The 19359-nt window shown below is 44.6% G+C and overlaps 1 protein-coding gene across 3 annotated transcripts in view; it reads right to left on the reverse strand.

The window, feature by feature from the left end:
* Nucleotides 1–19359, reverse strand: part of Tenm4 (teneurin transmembrane protein 4) — a 1383002-nt gene that overhangs the window by 63820 nt on the left and 1299823 nt on the right. For all 3 annotated transcript variants that reach the window (XM_058578572.1, XM_058578574.1, XM_058578573.1), the window contains 2 exons: nucleotides 18554–18770; nucleotides 3763–3882 (listed from right to left, as the gene is read on the reverse strand). In XM_058578572.1, the coding sequence (XP_058434555.1) occupies nucleotides 3763–3882; nucleotides 18554–18770 (337 nt within the window). The remainder of the gene's footprint in view (nucleotides 1–3762; nucleotides 3883–18553; nucleotides 18771–19359) is intronic.

The following is a 19359-nucleotide window of genomic DNA, read 5'->3' on the forward strand; positions in this document are numbered from 1 at the left end:
GTAGAACAAGCTCTGACTCAGTTGTTGGGAACCCTAAGCCTCTTCCTGGTTCTGACATGAACTACTGTGCAGCCTCAAGTAAGTCATTTAGCTTCTCTGATCCTCAATTTTCTCATGGTGAAATGCAAAGGTTCAAGTGGATTATTCTTAAGTCACTCAGATTCTATGACTCTGAGTGACTCTGTGACTCTACAGCAATTTTGGCTCTGATTATGATAGAGTATTCAACAAAGGCCTTTTCAATTCCAAAATAGCTGAACACTTTAGAGACAACAAAATTAGAATCACAGCATTTTATAACTAAAAGGGGGCCAGAAGACTGAGTGGCACTGTCAGTTGAGATGAGATCACCATGACATGGCTCTGAGAGCTGATAGCCCAGCCTGTACACAGCTCCTGTGGATGGTAGGTAGGTCTAAGCAGCACCTGCCTTCCTAGTGCTTGTTCCCTTCTCACTTGGTGGTTGCAATTCAACCCGGATTCACCTGTGCAGTTGGTTTGAGAGACTCAGTGCCAGATCTCACCTTTAGTCTGATAAACCCACTTTATGGGATTGGGCCTGTTGCTCCAGCTTGCTCTCCCTTCCCCTAGAAGCTACAAGGGTTTTATGCTCGATTGCCCTGATCTAGTGCCCAATCCTGCTCTTGGTACATGGCACTCCCAGATTCACATCCCTAGGTTCCAAAGACGTCTATCCTATCTATCTATCCTCTGCAGGAACTTTCCATCCATCTTCCCTGCTTCTTGCTCAGCTCTTTCTATGCCACACTTGGGAAGAAGAAGTCAGGTGTCACCTCCTTCAATAAGTAATGACAGAGAAACACCAGGGAAGGTATTCATTTTGGACCAAGAGTTCAGGTGGTGGGTCTCCATGGTTTTGGGGAAATACCCAGAGAGTGACTTTTCTGTTACAGAACTAAATAGCATCTGTGCTTTGACAGAACATTTTAAACTATCAAACAGAATTTTGGCCAGCATCAAAAGCTCTCTTCATGAGAGTCTGAGCGTGGGGAGAAAGAAAAGACAAACATGAGAAGGCACATTCTCAAGACTGTGAGCAGGCTGGGGCAGCTGGCTCGCCAGCCGCTGAGTGCAATGGGCTGGGGCCAGGCCCACTTGTTGGTGGGAAAACCTTGTTATGGATAAGAATGTGACTCTGACCCCAAAGAGAAGGCCTGCCTGGTTCTCAGACAAAGCTCAGACAGCTCAGGGCCGCCTGAGCATTGCTACACACTCTGTGGGTGAGTTATGCTCCCTTTCCAAGCCTCTATTTCCTCATCTGTAAAATGAAGCTGATGACCATAATTCACTTGGCAGCATTATTAATTTGAGAGATGAGTGATAGATGGGAAAAGAACAGGGCCCCACACATTTCCTGGGTGTCATGCTCTGTATAATCCCATTTTTCAATTCAATGAGCCTGAGCTGTTCCTCCTGTCTGCGGTTCTTTCAGTTTTTCTTCATGGACTCCTATTTTCCATTTCTTTAATGATCTCTTTGGCTAACTTCTCTGCTACTGTTTTGTTTATGAGCTCTTGTTAAATCCTGAAATATGGTCTATTAGCATGTGTGCAAGGGTGGGGAACTGCTGCAGGTGTCATGGTGCCTGTCTGGAAAGTGGGGATCACAGACAAATCAGTCCCCAGGGTTACAGTGCACTTGTATGTACTCTTATCTCTGGACTGTATCTCTGGCCTTATGGTTTCTTCAAGGGTATGAGAGTTAAGAGAGAAGGTGGGTCGAGGAAGCGAGGAGAGAAACAGGCAAGATGCAACCTGCTCACATGTAACAAATGAAGTCTCAGACACTATGGGGACAGTGTCTGTATGACGACTTCCTCATACAGTATGCAATGTCTACAGCGGGAAGTAAATTTAAGCCCCACAATGCATTGGTAGGAACTGCTCAGAAACACAGTCTCTAAGTGGCAGTTATACTGGTCACTATGCCATAACATAGGAAGCTGATGTAGGGACTATCCCTCTGGGGCCTCCATACCTTTAAAGGGCAGCAAGGAATCATAGGGGTAGCACAAATGTGGGGAACCAGAGCCCAAAGGTGCCAGAGAGTGAGTTTTCCCCAAGGGCCACCATGTTTATGCCAGACCCTGTATGTTTTTTGGACTTACCCTAGGCAATCCTAGCAGGGTGCAAGGACTGATGATCTGTCACCCCATGAGTGACTGACAATTTCATGGCAAAAAAGAACAGTCCTCCAGGGCTCCTTTTTAATGACTGTTTCCCAGCAGGTAATCATGTAGTGAGAACACCTGTTGCCTAGGAGGCTCACATGAGAGCCCCAAACCAGCAGGCAGTGAGGGCAGTGCATAATGGAGACTCCTTTGCACTGTAGCGGGAGTCTGCACTGATGTGCTTCCTGGCTGGAATGTATGCAGGGAGGGAGCTGTGGCCTGGCCTGGCCAGTTGCCCTTAGGGCCTGGCCATGAACCTCTTCCAGCTGGGCCCCTTCCCATTTGCAGGGAGGTGGGGAGGCTCCCACGCCAAGCTTGCCAGCCCCGTCTAAGAGGCACACATGTCTACAAACAGATGAGCCTCTACTTCATTAGCACCTCGGCCGGGACATGCTCACATCTGATATTGGATTAAAGAGGTGCTAAAATCAATCAGGCTGGAGCATAATTTCCAACACAGAGTGAAAATCAACCTTATGGGCCCACAGTTAGCCAGATGGAATGCCACCACCTGATTTTATTAAAAATAGAGGACTTGTCACCACTGACAGCCTAAATATTCCACTTTGCTCCTCCTTCCCTTTTCTCCAAAATATTCTCATTGCCTATCCTGTCACCATCACCTCCTTATTATTCAATAATTTGTAATTTTAGTATCAGTTATATTTATTATAGACTTACTATGTGCCAGACCTTAAATACAGCAATTAATCTGAGTGGAGCAGAAAACTAAGATTTACTTATTTATTTTTATTTTTTGGTACTGGGGATTGAACCCAGGGGCACTCAACCACTGAACCGCAGCCCCAGCCCTTTTTGCATTTTATTTACAGATAGAGTCTCACTGAGTTGCTTAGGACCTTGCTAAGTTGCTGGGTCTGGCTTTGAACTCATGATCCTTTTGCCTTTGCCTCCTGAGCTGCCGGGACTATAGGCTTGTATCACTGCACCCGGCCAGAACTAAGATTTATTAAACACCTATAATGTGCCAGGTGTTTCCCCATCCATCATATCATCTAGTCCCCGCAACCATTTTGAGAGATGGATAACATTAGGACCATTTAACCGGTGGAGCAGTGCAGGCTTAGAGAGGTAAGGAGATCTGTCCAAGAACACACATGTAATGGGGGAGAGCTAAGGTTGTTAAGGAAGATTTACTTCATTCTGCTGATAGTTCTTGGAGGAATTTAAGGTCAGAAGGTTATTACCTAAATGGCTTCCATAGACCTGAGCAGTTGTAGATGGAAACCACACAAGAGGAATAGCTAAGACTTCTGGAGCTGTGTGGTCTGTGGGAAGTAGTCCACATGATGAGAGTATTTCATACCATAATTCATGGAGCAGGATAATATGGATAAGGTACCCTATATTTAGTTTGAGGTCCACATGAGAAGAAATTGCTTATTTTATGGCCAAGGAGTCATAGGCTAGAGTCAGGCATAAGGTCATACACTTGCTATAATATGACCAGTAAATTGCAGAGACATTCGATCCTAGTCCCATCCTCTTTCTATGTGGCAAACCATGAGAATAAGGCCTTCACTCTTCCTGGCCCATAAAAGGTCTCCTACCTGCCATCTTGCCTGCTGATTGTATACCCAAAGAGCGGGTTATTGACGAAACTGATGTTCACACCAACAAGTGGGGTCCCATCTGATGTCATTACTTGACCACGGATGACACATGCATGCCTGTGGGAAAAGAAGAGAGAATAACTTGAGGTACCTTCCATGGTCAGAGTCCTGGCTGGCAGGGAACTTCCAGAGGTCAGAAGACAGAAGAATAATCACTCATATGCATCTTATACCCAGGGGCTCATTGTATTCACTCCAGATAAACAATAACCTCTTAAAAATATCACCTCAATTTAAGGTATCAAAGTATCCTTGAGAGAACAGCTCTTCAAATAAAACACTCAGAGATTTTTCTTAAGAATATCATATTACGCTATAAGTAGAGAAAGCTGATTCCAGAGGGCAATACAGTGTAGTTATACATATGGATTTGAAGTGAGGGGTCCCAGGTTCAAATGCCAGCTCTGCTGCTTCCTAGCTTTCTGAATTGTGCAGGTATGTGACAATTCTTTGAGCCTGTTTTTTCATCCTTGTAAGCTCCATAAGAGGTAATGGCTATTACTGTCATTAGCTGTCTCATTGGAACTGAATGTACAAGAAAGTGAACAGGATAGAGGGTACTTGCTTTCATCTGGCATTAGTGAGAGAAGGGTAGATGTAGCATTCCCATGGGATGGATTCTGGAACCTGTCATCTCTCCCAGCAATCCACCCTGCCCCATTCTTCCTCTGTATTCTAGTCAGCAAACCACATGCTTTAACTGAACATCGTGCCAGGCAAATATTGCTTTGTGCCCCTGTGTCACTATAATGCTCTTCTGTCTGCCTAAAATGTCATTTTTGTAGCCCCTTCCCGACATTCTCATTCCTAAAGACCCCTTCAAGTGATAATTCTTCCCTGAAATCGTTCTTGATGTCCCTAATCAGAACCAGACCCTCTGACCCTCAAAACCTGATACAAACACCTTTAGACCATATACTTTTTTTTTTTTTTGTCTCCAACAGAACCTGAGCTCTTTGAGGGCAGAGTCAAGTTCTCTTCCTTTCTTTCTCTCTATAGTGCCTGTACTATACCTAACAAGTACTAGGTCATAGTTGGAAAAAAAAAAGTGTGTGGGGGGGATTGAGCAAATAAGTGGGAAATAGAACCTTTATACGGATGACTTTTATAAATATCCCAATGTGGAAAACAAAGGAAAAGAAGATCTTCTCTACATGAAGCAGAGGCAAAGGCCTCTTCCTTTGGGTTGGTTCTGAAGATCACTCTGGGGAGTCTTAGTGTTTGGAGAAGGGAGCTAGAAAATCATGGGGCTAGTGGAACCTCTTACTTTATAGAAGAGGAAATGAAGAGGTTACGTTATTTGGTCAAAGACATGTAGGAAGTGGTATTGTAGCTTGGCATGACTTGGGGCCTTACAACTCTGGGTCCAGTGTTAGACCAGCCTATTTGCCATGGGCAACTGGTGGGAATGAATGTGCTGGTTTCTGTCAGCATCCTAAGGATCAGGACACTGGAGACCCAGCCCTCGATGACAAGACAAGTCTGAGGAAAAGATGCTCATATCACTGTGCTCAAAAAAAGAGAGAAGGCTTTTTTTCTGGCCAAGGGAAAAACCACTGATGAGGCCCACGGGCATTCATGAAGAAAGATCTCAAACTTTGTCCTTGCCTTATTAGGTACCCACATCTCTACCTTCCTAGAGTGATAAACTTTTCTCTGTTTGATGAGAAAAGCAATTAACACCAGGCTTGTAAGCAGCTGGTCTCACTAGTGTCAGCTTGTCCTTTCTGAAGGCAAGAACAACTACCCACAATGCATCAGGCACCCCACCCCCACCCCACCTCACTCCCCACAATCTGGTTAAAGCTAATTCAGTCAGTGGTTTCCTTCCGAGGCCCTTGGTCTAAATGCAATTACATGACAAACAAGTTAAGCAGGCGAAACTCAGCAAAGACTTTTAGTCCTGCTCTGAAGGTCTCCCAATATATTTATGTAAAATTATCTCTCTACTAATGGGAAAGATTTATTCCATCAATTGTATTCAGCTGGTACTGAGAGAGGCTTTCTTTAATGGAGGACAATTGAATTTCTTATTGCAGGAACTTTGTCCTTCCAGAGAATTACTAACAGATCTTATCCCCCGATGTTGGCTTCTAGCCAGCCTTCTCCTGACATACGTATCTTCAGATTCTGCCTAGACAATAATCAGCCCTCTGGGGATGGTTTCCTTTTGGGAGCTACCCTGGCTGCTGCTCCTTATGTACATGCAGGCCAGAATCTTCTGATTTATCTCTCTTTGGGGATTTTCCAATAATTGGAAATCATTAAATCAGCACCATTTTGCTATCATGTAGCCTCAAATTCTGCAAGCCAGAGTAGATGAAATTTTAGCTTAGGCTCCTGTGAATTGCTTTTGGATTCTGGAGAAAATTAAGTCAACTCTATGTACCCCTGTAGACCACAGAGGCATTATGTCAAAACAGGCATTTGGCTCAGGAATCAAGTCCTAGAGAAAAACACTTCCATCCCTCTCTATTTGACCATGATTTTCAGTTGTCAAGAAACCCAAGTTTAACAGAAAGCCTTTCCTGGGACAAAGAAGCTGGAGGTGGGGAAGGTAGTTCTGTAGAGGCCTCTGAAATGTGTCTTGTACCACTTGCTTTTGTCTAGGGAGGTTTGAAGAGATGTGAAGTTTTCCTATGCTTCATGCATTTATTTATTTGATGCTACCAGTGGTATACTAGTAAGTCTGTTTAACAGTAGACTTGGGAGGAAAAATAAAGAAAGGAAGGAAGGAAGGAAGGAAGACAGACAAAAAAGGAAGGAAGGAAGGAAAGAATACAGAAAGGAAGAAAGAAAAAGAGTGTGACCTGTAGCATTTGCCCATTGCTGTGGTGTAAATACTCCCATCATCGCTGATTTCAGGCTACCAACAGATGCCACTGAATACAGAGCTGGAGGGAGATGCACAGAAGGCCACTATGTAGTATTCCCACCATAGAGATACAAATAAATAGTCCCAAATAACCTCAAAAGCAAAGATAATTATAAAATACATTGAAATATTTAGGAAGTGGCAAATTTTGAGTATTTATAAGCTTTTAGTGTAATTTAATTTTATATGATTTGATTATTAATAGTGACTGGTATAGCAGCCAGTCTAAAGAATTCCTAAGCACTTACTAATCAGTTCTTGTGAGCTGGTAAGAGCCGGCACACTACCAGAGCATTGACCCCACATTTAGGATTAGGTATTTGCTTAGTGTTGAGGATGTGGCTAAGATATAGCTGCTGTTTTATATGTGAGTGTCCATAGTAGAAGACCACCTTGTTGAGAAACCACTGAGGTGAGGAGCTAATCGATGTCTCCAAGTCACCCTCCCAGATAGCTCACATGATCCTCTTACCACTAGTCCCACATTTGACCTGTTTTATTATCTTTTGGTCACTGTCTTGGCATAACCGTTTGGGGTGCTATTTTCTACTCAAGCTTAGAGTCTCTTCTATACCGTTATTACCTCAGTAGGTTGTTATCAAATCTTCCTGGCACAACTAATCACCCTCTCTTCTGGACTTCTCTATACTTATTAAGTATTTCTCCATTCTGTGAGCATCTAGGATTATATCATTCACCTTCACAAAGTTGTCTCATGTGCTTACATGTGAAGTAGATGAGGACTGGGACCTCATCTCCAGTGCCTAGGGTAAGCATGGGATATTGTTCCCTTTTCACTGATAATGATCAAGAAACTGAAACTCAGAAATCTTGCTCAAGGCCACCCAGAGAGAAACTCAATTGTCTGAGCTGCCTCTCAAAACTTGGACTTCTTACATCCAAGTCCTTACTATTAGTACTGTGTCTAGATCTGCAGTTGTTAAAATTCACTTAAAAAACAAAAAACAAAACAAAAAAAGCAGGCACCTACCATGAGATGAGTCAGGTGCCATGTTAGGTGCTAGAGTTATAGAAATGCATGAATCACAGTCCCCAGTTACTGGTAAAAAGCTCACAAAAGCTTATTTGAAATGCCCTAGTGTAGTTGTCTCCAGCGTCAGGGAGTCAACACATGGGTTTGGCATATGTCAGGCAGCTGGGATACAAAACAAGCAATTAGGCTAGGTGAACTCTGCCAGGAGGGAGTGTTCATGCCAGGCCAGGGGGGTGTCAAACAACCTGGCATTAGTCCAGCTATGCTCAGAGCCTGACTGAGGTACTCTGCTGATGGCAATGAGGGAGAAGATACGCTTGACTGCTTCCTGAGGACAGTAGCCAGGTTTTGTTGGAGATAAGGCCATCACAAAATGGAATCAAGCAAATAAAAAGCCAACTGCCACTGTCACTCAGGAAGAAGACACAGAAGAACACTTCCAAGTTCTGGCCTTGGTATGACCTTGGAGAGTCATCAGAACTCTCTGAATGCCCATTCTCTCATCTGTCAAGAGCACTGAAGTTTTCCCCAACCTGGTATAAAACAAAATCCAATGCCTTCTGGGCTTAGATTTAGAATTAAGAATTTATGATCATTTTAATCTGGTGCTACCTGATCCAGCTCAAGTAGCTCTACTACAAGCAGCTTCAGAATTTTGATAGAGTTCAATACAATGTTTATATCTCTTTCTGAATTGTTCTCTTTATCTGGATCTTTCTACTTGTTCACTTGAAGACTGCCTGCCCAGCCCTCAGGACCCAGCTGGAGCATTCGTTAAACAGCACACACTTCTGCCCCTTTCTAGGCTACTTTTGCACAAACTGAGTGCTACCATATAATCAGGACAATCTTTTCTCCCCCAGAAGACCCTTGAAGATGGGACCAACCACATCTCCCTCACTGTGCTATTCCTGGCATTGGGCATGATGCTCATTTCTCAGTGGGCAAAGGAAAACCTCTATATCAGGTGTTAGCCTTAGAGTTTAAATGTGGGATATAGTGTAAGTTCTTAATAGATTATTTACTGAATAAAGAAAGATGTGATGTGTTTCTGTTACTTAAGGTGAGGGTGATGTCAGAGGACTTTGAGCTACTTGACCTTGTCAGGGATATGCTTAAGGGTGTAAGGGCTGGGTCTTTCTGTGTGGCCAGCCCAAACTGCCTCCCAGGGCTAGGAACTCCACCCGGAAGGCTCACTTGGCTTCAGCTAGCATGTTTTATATGACAAACTTTAAAAAAAGGTCAGAAGTTAAGTTAAATTCATGATTCAAGGTATATATTGAATTCTTGTATATATTGTACAATAAGATAAAGAAGAGTGAGAGGAGAAAAATTGCAGATTTGATTTTTTGTTGTTGTCATTAAATGAAGGCAGCTAATTAATCCAAGTCTCATTATCCCTAATGTGGGGCACCTACAGAAAATTAAATTGAGCAGTGAATATATCATTTATAGTAACTTTTGAAATAAATTTTGTTTTTAGAGCTCTATTCTTTTGATAAAAGTAACAGGTGAAGGACATATAAATTCTAGATTCCCAACCTATTTTTTTTGGGTGGGGGGGGTGTACTAGGGATTGAATTCAGGAGCACTCGACCACTGAGCCACGTTTTGTATTTTTTTTAGAGACAGGGTCTTACTGAGTTGCTTAGTGCCTCGCCATTGCTGAGGCTGGCTTTGAACTTGTGATCCTCCTGTCTCAGCCTCCCTAGCAGCTGGGATTATAGGTCTGCGTCACCATGTCAGGCCCCAACCTATTTTTTTTAATTTATTTTATTTTTTTTTTAAATAAACGACTGCAGAATGCATTATAATTCTTATTACACATATAGAGCACAATTTTTCATCTTTGTATATAAAGTATGTTCATGCCAATTCATGTCTCTATACATGTACTTTTTTTGCATTTAATGCTCCTATCTCATTGAAATATCTGTAGAATTAAAAACTTGGAACTTAATGAGTTAAGCTGGTATTCAGGAGACTAGAAAAATTACTTGAAGTTGAGGTGGCAAATAATAATGGTGATCTTCCTCTGCTTGAAAACATTTGCTACTCCATGCTGTTATTGGTTATGTAAATCACTCCTTTGCATGATATACTTTAAATGGATTTATATGCCTGACTTGTACAAACCCTTAAAATGTTTTCTGTAAACTCGTGCTGATTAAATGGGATTCTTCAAGCCTCCACCACAATTTATCCAAAGTCTTGTAGAATGTTACCTTAGTCCAGATGGGAAGTCCCACTTGACAGCCTGTCAAATTACCAACACTGGGGTGGGGGTGACTCCACTCTCCACTCTGCAGCTTCTAAGAGATCTTCTGACTGGCCTCACAGTTCTCCATGTAATGCTCCAACTCAGTTTCCTGTCCAGCAGCACCTATTTCTGTTTTGTTTTCACTGTATTCTTAGCAGAGGATCCATAAATATTTGTTAAATAACTAACAAAAAAATTAGATCCAGTTCCTAGCTTTGAAAAATTCAATATCCTAGAATATAGTTTGATTGCTAAGAAATCCTTTCATATTGAACCTGAAGCTAGTAAGAATAAAAATGGTGCTAACAAGTCCTTCCAATATGATGGTAACCAAGATATCCCACAGTTAGGACAGGGGATCAGACTCTGCCCACATGCCCAACTCTTGGTTTTCCACTGGAATTGGCTCAGTTTAGAATCCACCAGAAGTTTCCAGGTGACTTGTTGGATACATGGAATACACATTAGAGGGACGCTTACAAAAAAGCTTAGCCTCTCAGACCATTGTGTGTATGTTTCAGAAGAGGAAAGAGGAAATCCACAGATTCCTTCAGATTGATAGGAGGAGTATAACTTTTAAGCAGAGTGGTCTTCAGTGTGACTGAGTCCAGACTCCTCATTTACAATCGAGGAAGTGATCTCTGATCTCTGCAGGGGGTGGGGGTGGGGTGGGGTCAGTACTTCTTTTCATCACCTGTTGAAGCTGGAGCACCCCCAACTCTGCCTTGGAACCATGACACCACCTAGGGTCACATGATGACAAGATAGCCTAGCAACTTCTAGTGTGCTTAGGGACCATAGGCTATGCCTCCTGGAGAGCCCAGAAGCCATTGCTCTGTGGCTTCCTACCTTAATGTGGCTACTGAGATCCTGCAGGCACTGAGGGAATGTGAGTTTCCAGGCTGTAGCTCCAGCCACCCAAGCCTGGGGACAACAAGGTGCTGACTGCTGATGCTTTGAGTCTTTTCCCACAGAAAATCTTTAGGAATAATTTCTTTTGGGGGGCAAAGGTGTATATAAGAATTGAGTCCTTAGCTGTTCACAGCACATGTTCCAATGTTTCCAGAGAAGTGAGGCCCTGGTTGTGTCAAGCCTGCAGAGTTAGACCAGGGTGCACTCACATGGCCCCAACATGGTGGGAGGAAGAGGCAGAGGGCAGGAGAGGCAAGCAGGGCGGAATCTCTGGCTTCTGCCACAATGCTACGCAGAGGTCATATCTCTCCATGTCACAGAACCCCACTATGGGACTCACTCAGCCCACTCTTGATGCCTCTGGGAGCTAGGTAGGCAGGGGAGTTGTAGGCCCTGACCCTACATCTTCCACTGAGGACATTATTAATGTGAAGCATAGCTCTCCAAATATTTTAACTTATTACTTAAAGTTCATCAGTGTCTGATGGAAATACACTGACTTACAAACCCCAGAACTACAGTTTGAGAAATAAAAACTCTTATTTAGGACTCCAGGGTCTTCAGGACTCAGACTAGTTACTAACTTGCTGGGCCAAGGCTCTCTCTAGCCTTCACCTTTCTCTAGACTTTCTTCCATGCAGGACTGATGATCTCAAGGGCCCATTCCCATGGGGCTAGGACATTTGTGTCAGTTACCTAACTATGCTTATGCTGCCACTGAAGATTCCCACTTCCTCTCAGTTCTCCTGGTGCCACTAAAACCTACATAAATATGAATGCTGTTGCTGATGCTAATACAAACACTATTGCTATTACTGAAAACTTACTGCTCTGATACCTAAATGTCTTTTATATCTCATTTAATCTTTACAACATCTCCTTGATGAATGGATTAGGATCCTCATATGATAAAGGAGAAGATCAAGATACAGAGAGATTAAAAGATGTGTTCAAGGCCACACAGCTAGCAAATAGTGAGGCTGGGCTTGAAGCTTAGACTATTGACTCTGAGCTAATTCTCCTCAGCCCAAAGCCTGACTGTATATTATGTTGTACAGTTAGGGCCACCTAGGAATGTAGGGTGCAGTAGAACCACACTGTATAGATTGTGGAATGAGGATACTGAGCTGGGAGCATGCAGATGCAACAGAGAACAGACACTCAGCATACGGGCTCTAGTGTCAGTGGAGCAAGGCTTCTCATGCTAGCTCTGCCACTTGCAAGCCATTCTGACCTTGGCCAGGTGATTGAACTTCTCTGTGCCTCAGTATTTATTGCTCTAAAACAAGGGTGAAAAATACCATCCCAGTGTCCTATGGCCTGGGGAAGACTTAAGACATATCACTACTTAACGAAACTTACAAAGCATTTCAAAAATGCCAGACACGTAGCACATCCATGGTCAATGTCAGGTGTTATTACTGAGTGGATGCTATGTACCAGCCATTGTATTTCTGGATATTGTATTTTATTTAATCTTCAGAACAACTTGGTAGGGTGGAAATTAGTCACTCCACATTATAGAGGAGGAAACTGAGCCTCCCTTGCCCATGGACTTGATCCAGGTCCTCTCTCTCTAAACCCCAGGTTGTTTCTGTGTCACCACAGCATGCTCTGCTAATGCTTCCTGTGATGGACAGGGGGAAATGCCTAAGTTACAAAACAAACAGGGATTGTAATTCGTTTTTGAAATCAATAAAGGTCTGATCAAGTGACAGAGGAGGAGTTGCGAGCTGCTCATCAGGATGATGTGGCAAGTCACTGCCTGAATCCTCAACTGAGTTCATCTGGCTGCTTTATCATCATGGACATTCACTTCAATGTGGGGAGGGATTTTTAAAAAACCAACATGAATAATATATAACGGCTGACATTTTGGAGGAAGCAGGATCTCTACCTCCTTCCATCTTCCATCAGGTGATTTATCATTGCCTTTTTTTTTCTCTTTTTCTTTTTCTTTTTTTTTTTTACACTGATGGGGCGGCCTGTCAGCTCAGCTTGTTCTGAAAATGCAGGAGTGTAATTCAATAATAAACTCACCTAGAGGCCAGCTGTCAGGAAGTTGGTGTTTATTTGAAGTCCATTAGATGATCTCTACTGCTTGGTCTCTCCCAGAGCTCTCAGAAGGCTAAGGCCTGGGGCAGGGGGGATGGGGGTTTGGGATGGGGAAGCAAATGCCCTTTGTAGCTGCTGTGCCACCGGCACTGGTGTATGGGTTACCTCTGCAGTGGGCCAGTAAAAAATGAGATCATAGACGTGATTATTTCTTCCTCCTTTTCATGATTTTTTTTTCCTCTTGCAAACTCTTGCTTTCAAAGTTCCCAGGAACTTTGTGCCTTTTAAAAGGCCATGAAAGAAGTTCTGAAGGCTGCCATGGCATCAAGGTTATTTAACTTCTGTTTAGAGTTGATTTCGAATCCGAAGATGAAATGCTAGCCCTGTTTGTGGACAGGTGAGGAGGATCAGATCTTTCTGAGTTCCTGCCTCTAAATGACCCTGGCCTTCTATTCCCATATGTTCCTCTTTCTCCCATGTGTTCCCTTTGCTTACAATGACCATATGCCCCCAAACCCCTAAGCCCGCCTTGATCTCAAATGTTAGAACATATCTCCTGACTTTTGTTTTATAAAATAATATCACCATAATTATCCACCTGTTCCATTAAAATTCTCTCATTCTCTGATTATCCTGGAAAGTCATGTTGTTGCTCATGCTGGTTCCTTAATTTGTAATGAAATTGTAAATCCTGGTGTGGCTAAAATCCACAGTAAGCAATGCAGTTTATCCCATAACACACACACACACACACACACCACCACCACCACCACCACCACCACCACCACCTCCACCAAAATATTCGATGAAATATATATTTTTACAGAATTGCTGATATTTTCCATTCATTCTACCCCATTCCATTTAAACTTACTTTTAAAAAAAGTAGTTTCAACCCACTAAGTTGAATTCATGATGCACTAATGGGTTGTTGTGACCTGTATTTTAATAAATAATGTTTTAATGGCCAACCTTCTCACTGAAATCTTTGTCTCAGGTCCAAGCCATAGGCTGCCTGAAATCTTCATTCCTTCATTAATTTTCAACAACCAACATCTGCTATTGTCTGCCCTGGGCTGCCCTGTATTGTGTGCTGAGAAACAAAACCACATTAGAGGCAGCGCCCATGTGTGGGCTCAAGGAGAGGCATTTGCAATTGGAGACATGGCTCCATTTTTGAGCTCTGAGCACTTTGTCCCTCCTTCTCTTCAGGCCCCCAGCAGGGTCTGACTGGCTCCTTGATCCACTCTATCATTCCTTGTGGCTCACTCTGCACCAACCCCTCCATTGGCACTGAGCATCCAGTGACAAAAGAGGAACAGACCCACGAAGGGCCCCCAAAGAAATGGGGTGAGACGCACGTCTTATTCCTCCATTCCTGGGGCAAAGTTTTGGTGGTTCTGTCCCTCTCCAAGCCTACCTAGTCTCTCCTTCTCATAGGATCTGATCCCCACTACAGGACACCACCTCTTCCTGCTTCCTTTCTCTGATGTTACCTTCGGGGGCCCCTCCCCTTAGTCTTTTTCCCCCCCTTCGTTTATTTAGTTTTTTTATTTTTATTTTTTTAATGTGGTGCTGGGGATCAAACCCAGTGCCTCACACATGCTAGGCTAGCGCTCTACCACTGAGCCACCATCTACCATCCTCTCTTCTTAGTGTTAATAGTAGGCACCTTTCATTGCATTCTGCCCATGACTGCAGGGGAGATAGGTGTTTCACCCGGCAAATGCCCAGGCACCCAGGCCAGGAGAGAAAAATAGTATTCAAGCTACTTCATCTGGTGACAGTGATACCCATGCCTGATATGTCCCTTTCTACCTTGGATCAGCTGAGGTCATTGCACCTCTGCCACTTTATATGGCAGCAAGGAACAGCAGGGTCAGAATGTCAGAACTGTTGTATTCATGAGACCTGTCCTGAGTGTGTGCACTGAGCCAGGCCTCATGCTGGGCTCTAGGGACACAGATTCACTAGAATGGGCCTCTGATGGAGGCTGTCCTCACTGAAAGTCTACCTGGCAGTACTTCTGCCTTGTTCTGAGTCAGCCTCTGGTATCCTCCATGGATGCCAGCTGGATCAGAGCACACTGTGCTTGACTGGGGCCCTCACATCCCAAGAGATGCTACCCATCCCTCCCCGAGACCGTCCCTGTTCCCTCACCTCTGGCACCAGTGGAGGTACTTAACAGAAGCATGGGACTCCTGCCACCTCATGTAATTCCTGGTATCATGTGTCTCTTTGGAGAACCTCCTGCCCAGCCTCCGAGGACATCCTGGACTCTGAGAGCTGGCCCTCTGGCATCTACCACTGAAGGGTGGTCCAGCCAGTTCTAAGGCCTGGGCTTGAATTCCTTACCCTAGAGACTCCCTGGACCTGACCCATGGCTGGGAATCTACAGAGTGAAGGACTACACCTCTGAGGCTCCCCTTTCCTGACGGTCTCAGGAGTGCTGTTGGGTTTCTGGGTATCAGCCTGCATCTTGGAGCCCGTTAAATGGAATCCCAGACATTATTGCACAGCATATGGGGTGTAGGAGGATATAGGGTTTTGTCCCTCAGATACAGGCCTTGTTATTGTCACACACAGGCACTGAGTCAGGTCTGCCTGTCCATCATAAATTCCACTTCTGGAGAAGTGCCTCCGGATTCCTCTCTAACAAGGACCCTGCTGACAGCTGACTGGGAAGAATGTGACCTTTTTTTCTTCCTCAAATAATGATTCAATAGTCTAAACCTGGCTCTTCTCTGGATGACTGTTGGACTTTCCTAGAGGGCAGGTTAGTATCAAGTCTTTCTTCCAATTAAGAAAGTGGAATTGGAAACTCATTTTAATATCATCATCATCATCAGCAGCAGCAGCAGCAGCAGCACCACCACCACCACCATCATCTTGTAATTAGCAAATATTCTGTGTAGGTTGAGCCTTTATGCAATTTTTCTCCCATTTAATCCTTATGGCAACACTGTAATATAGATTTTATCACTCCAGTCTTACAGTTGAAGAGACCAGAGCTCTGAGAGGTTAAGGAATTTTCCCAAGGACACACAGTCTAAACCAGGTTTGTCTGATTCCAAGGCTTGTTCTATACTCACTGTGACATGCTGCCACTATTAAAACCATCATTTATTGATCACCTGCAAAATACTCAGTCCTGGTTTAGGTGCTTTATTTTAGTTAATAAACATGCACTAGAATGGGTCTCTGATGTAACTTTTATGTAACTAGTTACTATTATTGCAACTCATAGCTAGAGGCCACTACACAAAAGTTATATCATTTCCTCAAGGTCACACAGCTAGGGGAGGTAAATCCAGGGCTGAAATGCTGGGCTGTTCCTGTTAGACCCCACTCCCCTACCTCAGAGGAAAAACATCAATGGCTTGAACTTGCTAACCGACTTGACTTACCCCAACTGTGCTTCTGTACTTCTGGCACGGATCAAGGACACCAAATAGATGGCCTAACAAGAAGGGCATCTGGTGCCTCATGTTTCTAGGTTATTAGTCACCTCGGCTGGTTTTACATAGAGTCTGTTTGAGGATCCTAATTGACAGACAGCTGTCTCTTCTGAATCTACATCCTCTGGTGAGGAGCAGAGACATAATGATTTAGACAAATGTTAGGTAAAAGGAATTTTTACAGTAACATTCTGGAAGCTTCTATTATCTATTCATTTATAGAGCAAATACCATATTCTTGGCCCTGCCTGAAGTATTACAGGTTTGGAGAGATGAATGGTCCCTGCTTTCAAAGTGTATGTAATTTAACTGAAGGTGACAGCTATATAAACAATGATCTGGAGCTGACTTCTGCTTTTGCTACTCATCCGCAGTGTGATTTTCTGGCCAAGATAAATGAATAGTTTCTCTTCACTCTTTCTGCTCCTGGATCCACCACTTGATTGGCTCTGTGAATGTGAAAGGTCACCCCCTCCTCAGGTCCTCCATATGCGTGGGTCAGGTGGAAGAGTGTGCGCTGTAATGCACCTTTAAAGGTGTGACACGTGTGTTAGGCCCCCCCTTGCTAGGCTCAAAGGACTCTCCCACTCACTTTTCCCAAATGCCATGCTCCTTGCAAGGACGGGCTGGGGCAGTGGAAAGGGGTAGGCTCTGACAGACCTACTAGCCTGCACCCTGGCTCCATCATGTACAGGAGTGAGGCCTTCTCCTTGGTGTCTCCAGTTACCTGGGAAGATAGGAGCCACCTCACAGGGGGCTCTCATGGCTCCTTCTTCAGTCTCTGCCACCCCAGCTCTTACATGTGCTCCTGGAGCAAGCATTCATTCATGTACTCTTACATTCAGCCAGTGCCTGTTGTTGATGGTTTTCCAAAGCAAGAACTTTAGGTCCTAACCATTGCAAGAGCTCCAGAATTATTTAAAATGATTCCCAAAGTCACACAGTCTGAGGTCATTGCACCTCTGTCCTACTGTCCCTCTTTGTCCTTCCCCTGCTTAAAGTGGAGGTTGTCTCTCACTCCCACCCTGCTCCTGCTCTCAGGTCCTTGTTCTGGTGGAGAGACCATCATCTATCTAGGCCTCCAGGAGGAGGCCCCTCTCTTCAGCACCCCTCACACCCAAGCAGTGACCAAACTCTGCTGTTGTCCCTGTTCCCACCTTTGTCAATTTCCATTGTCCCCCAAGAACAGCGACCCTCTGGCACAGAAATCATGAACATAGAAGCACACAGTCTAATTGCTAAATTAACTGTGCTGACTTGCAGAGAAAGCTCTGCATCTGGGAGGCTTCCCTACATTGGAAGACTTTCAAAAGAATTTATTATAAATTGCCCCTCTTGGATACTTCATCCTGGTTCACTGTCCTGACCTGGGGAGCAGAGGATGTTTTTTGCTGCTCCTGTTTACTGTCATGCCTCAGGGTCTTAGCACGAGCTCTTTCTTCTCCTTGGAACCCCCTCTCTCCCTTTCCTTGTTAACTATATCACAACTTTAAGACTTGGATCTTAAGTCTTGGTCTTCCGCCCACCTCAACGTACCTCCTCCTCTCTGCACCAGAGTACCCTAGGCACATATTTTTGGCCAAGTATACTGTAACTGTTCCCCCACATTTTTAATCCCTCAGTGGACTGTGAGTGACCAATACACAGAGACTGTTCTACTCATCTCTGTGATCCCAGCATGCAACCTGGCACAGAATAGATCTCAGTAAGAAACTGTCCAACAGACGACACAACTGGAAACGGAAAGAACACGTGGGCATGTGGCCCTGGGGCAGAGCAGATGCACCCCTCCCTCAGCCTAGCAAAGTTTTCTGGAAGCTAGCTCGGAGGGTGAGCAGTGTCAAAACCCTTCAGCTCATCTGGAGACCACAGGATCAGGAAGAGCTGACTGCAAAGTGGGTATTGATCCAAGCTTCCCCTTGGACCTTTGATTTTTCACTCTTTCCATCTATCACCCAGCAGGAGCAACACAACTTTGCTCATAAAAGTTCTGAATGCCTTGGATAGCAGTTTTATTAATGTGGATACCTGAGGTTGCTGTTCTGCCTCCTCTGACATTCCATCAGGAACCTTTGAGGCCCACCCTTCTGGCCTCCTCCCACCCAAAAGTAGCCCTGGAGGTGATTTGGTTCTCCCTCAGAGAGTTTCCACTGGAGCTGGGCCCATGGACTCACCCTCCATCAAAGGGGTTCTCCCCAGGGATGACGTGTGTGCTGTCCCTGCCCACGAGGAACTTGATGCGGTCATAGAAGGAGTGTAGGTTCTGCTGGGACACAGGGGCCTGTGTCTCCTGGATGATGTCCAGAGGGTCAGGGGAGCCCAGGCACAGCGGGTTGACATGACAGAGGGGCTGGAGGCAGCAGTCAGGGTCCATGCAGTCCACCAAGCCATCTGCAGGGTGACAGAGCATGTGGTTTATAGTGCTGTGTTCAGTTAGCCCTGTTTGCCTACAACGCCTGCATCCACTTCTTCCCTATGTTCTACTCACTAACTTTAAGTGCTGATATAAGCCAAAGCCTTTACTGGGCACCAAGGAGATCCAGGTACTTCAAGTCTGGCCCCAGCCCACCAATCTAATAGGAGAGACAGATAGGTAAGTGTACTGTCTTTTCTTTTTTTCTTCTTCTAAAGAGACAGCAGGAACAGTATTATGAAGGTCCAGAGGTGAGAAAATACATGGACACCTGAGTTGCCCAAGACAAGGCCCCTGGGTTGGCAGGAGCTGACTGGGCTGGGCCTGGTAGGCCAGGATAGGGAGTGTGCACTTCATCCTCAGGACAACGGGGGACACCTAATGGGTTAAAGCAGGAGGTTAAAGTGGGATGTGCATGTTGAAGCAGAAGGGAAGTTGGAGTTCAAGGAGGAGGAGTGGCACTGAGGCTGCATAGGTGAAAAATGACAGCCTAGGCCAGCGCAGTGACAGGGGTGGCTGGAGAAGTGGATGGGTTTGAGGAGAAACTCCAGGACCTGGGGACTGCCT

Source organism: Marmota monax, unplaced genomic scaffold, assembly GCF_021218885.2.
Source record: "Marmota monax isolate L192 unplaced genomic scaffold, Marmota_monax_Labrador192_F-V1.1 WCK01_AAM20220418_F8-fsc00068, whole genome shotgun sequence".
NCBI classification, from domain to species: Eukaryota; Metazoa; Chordata; class Mammalia; order Rodentia; family Sciuridae; genus Marmota; species Marmota monax.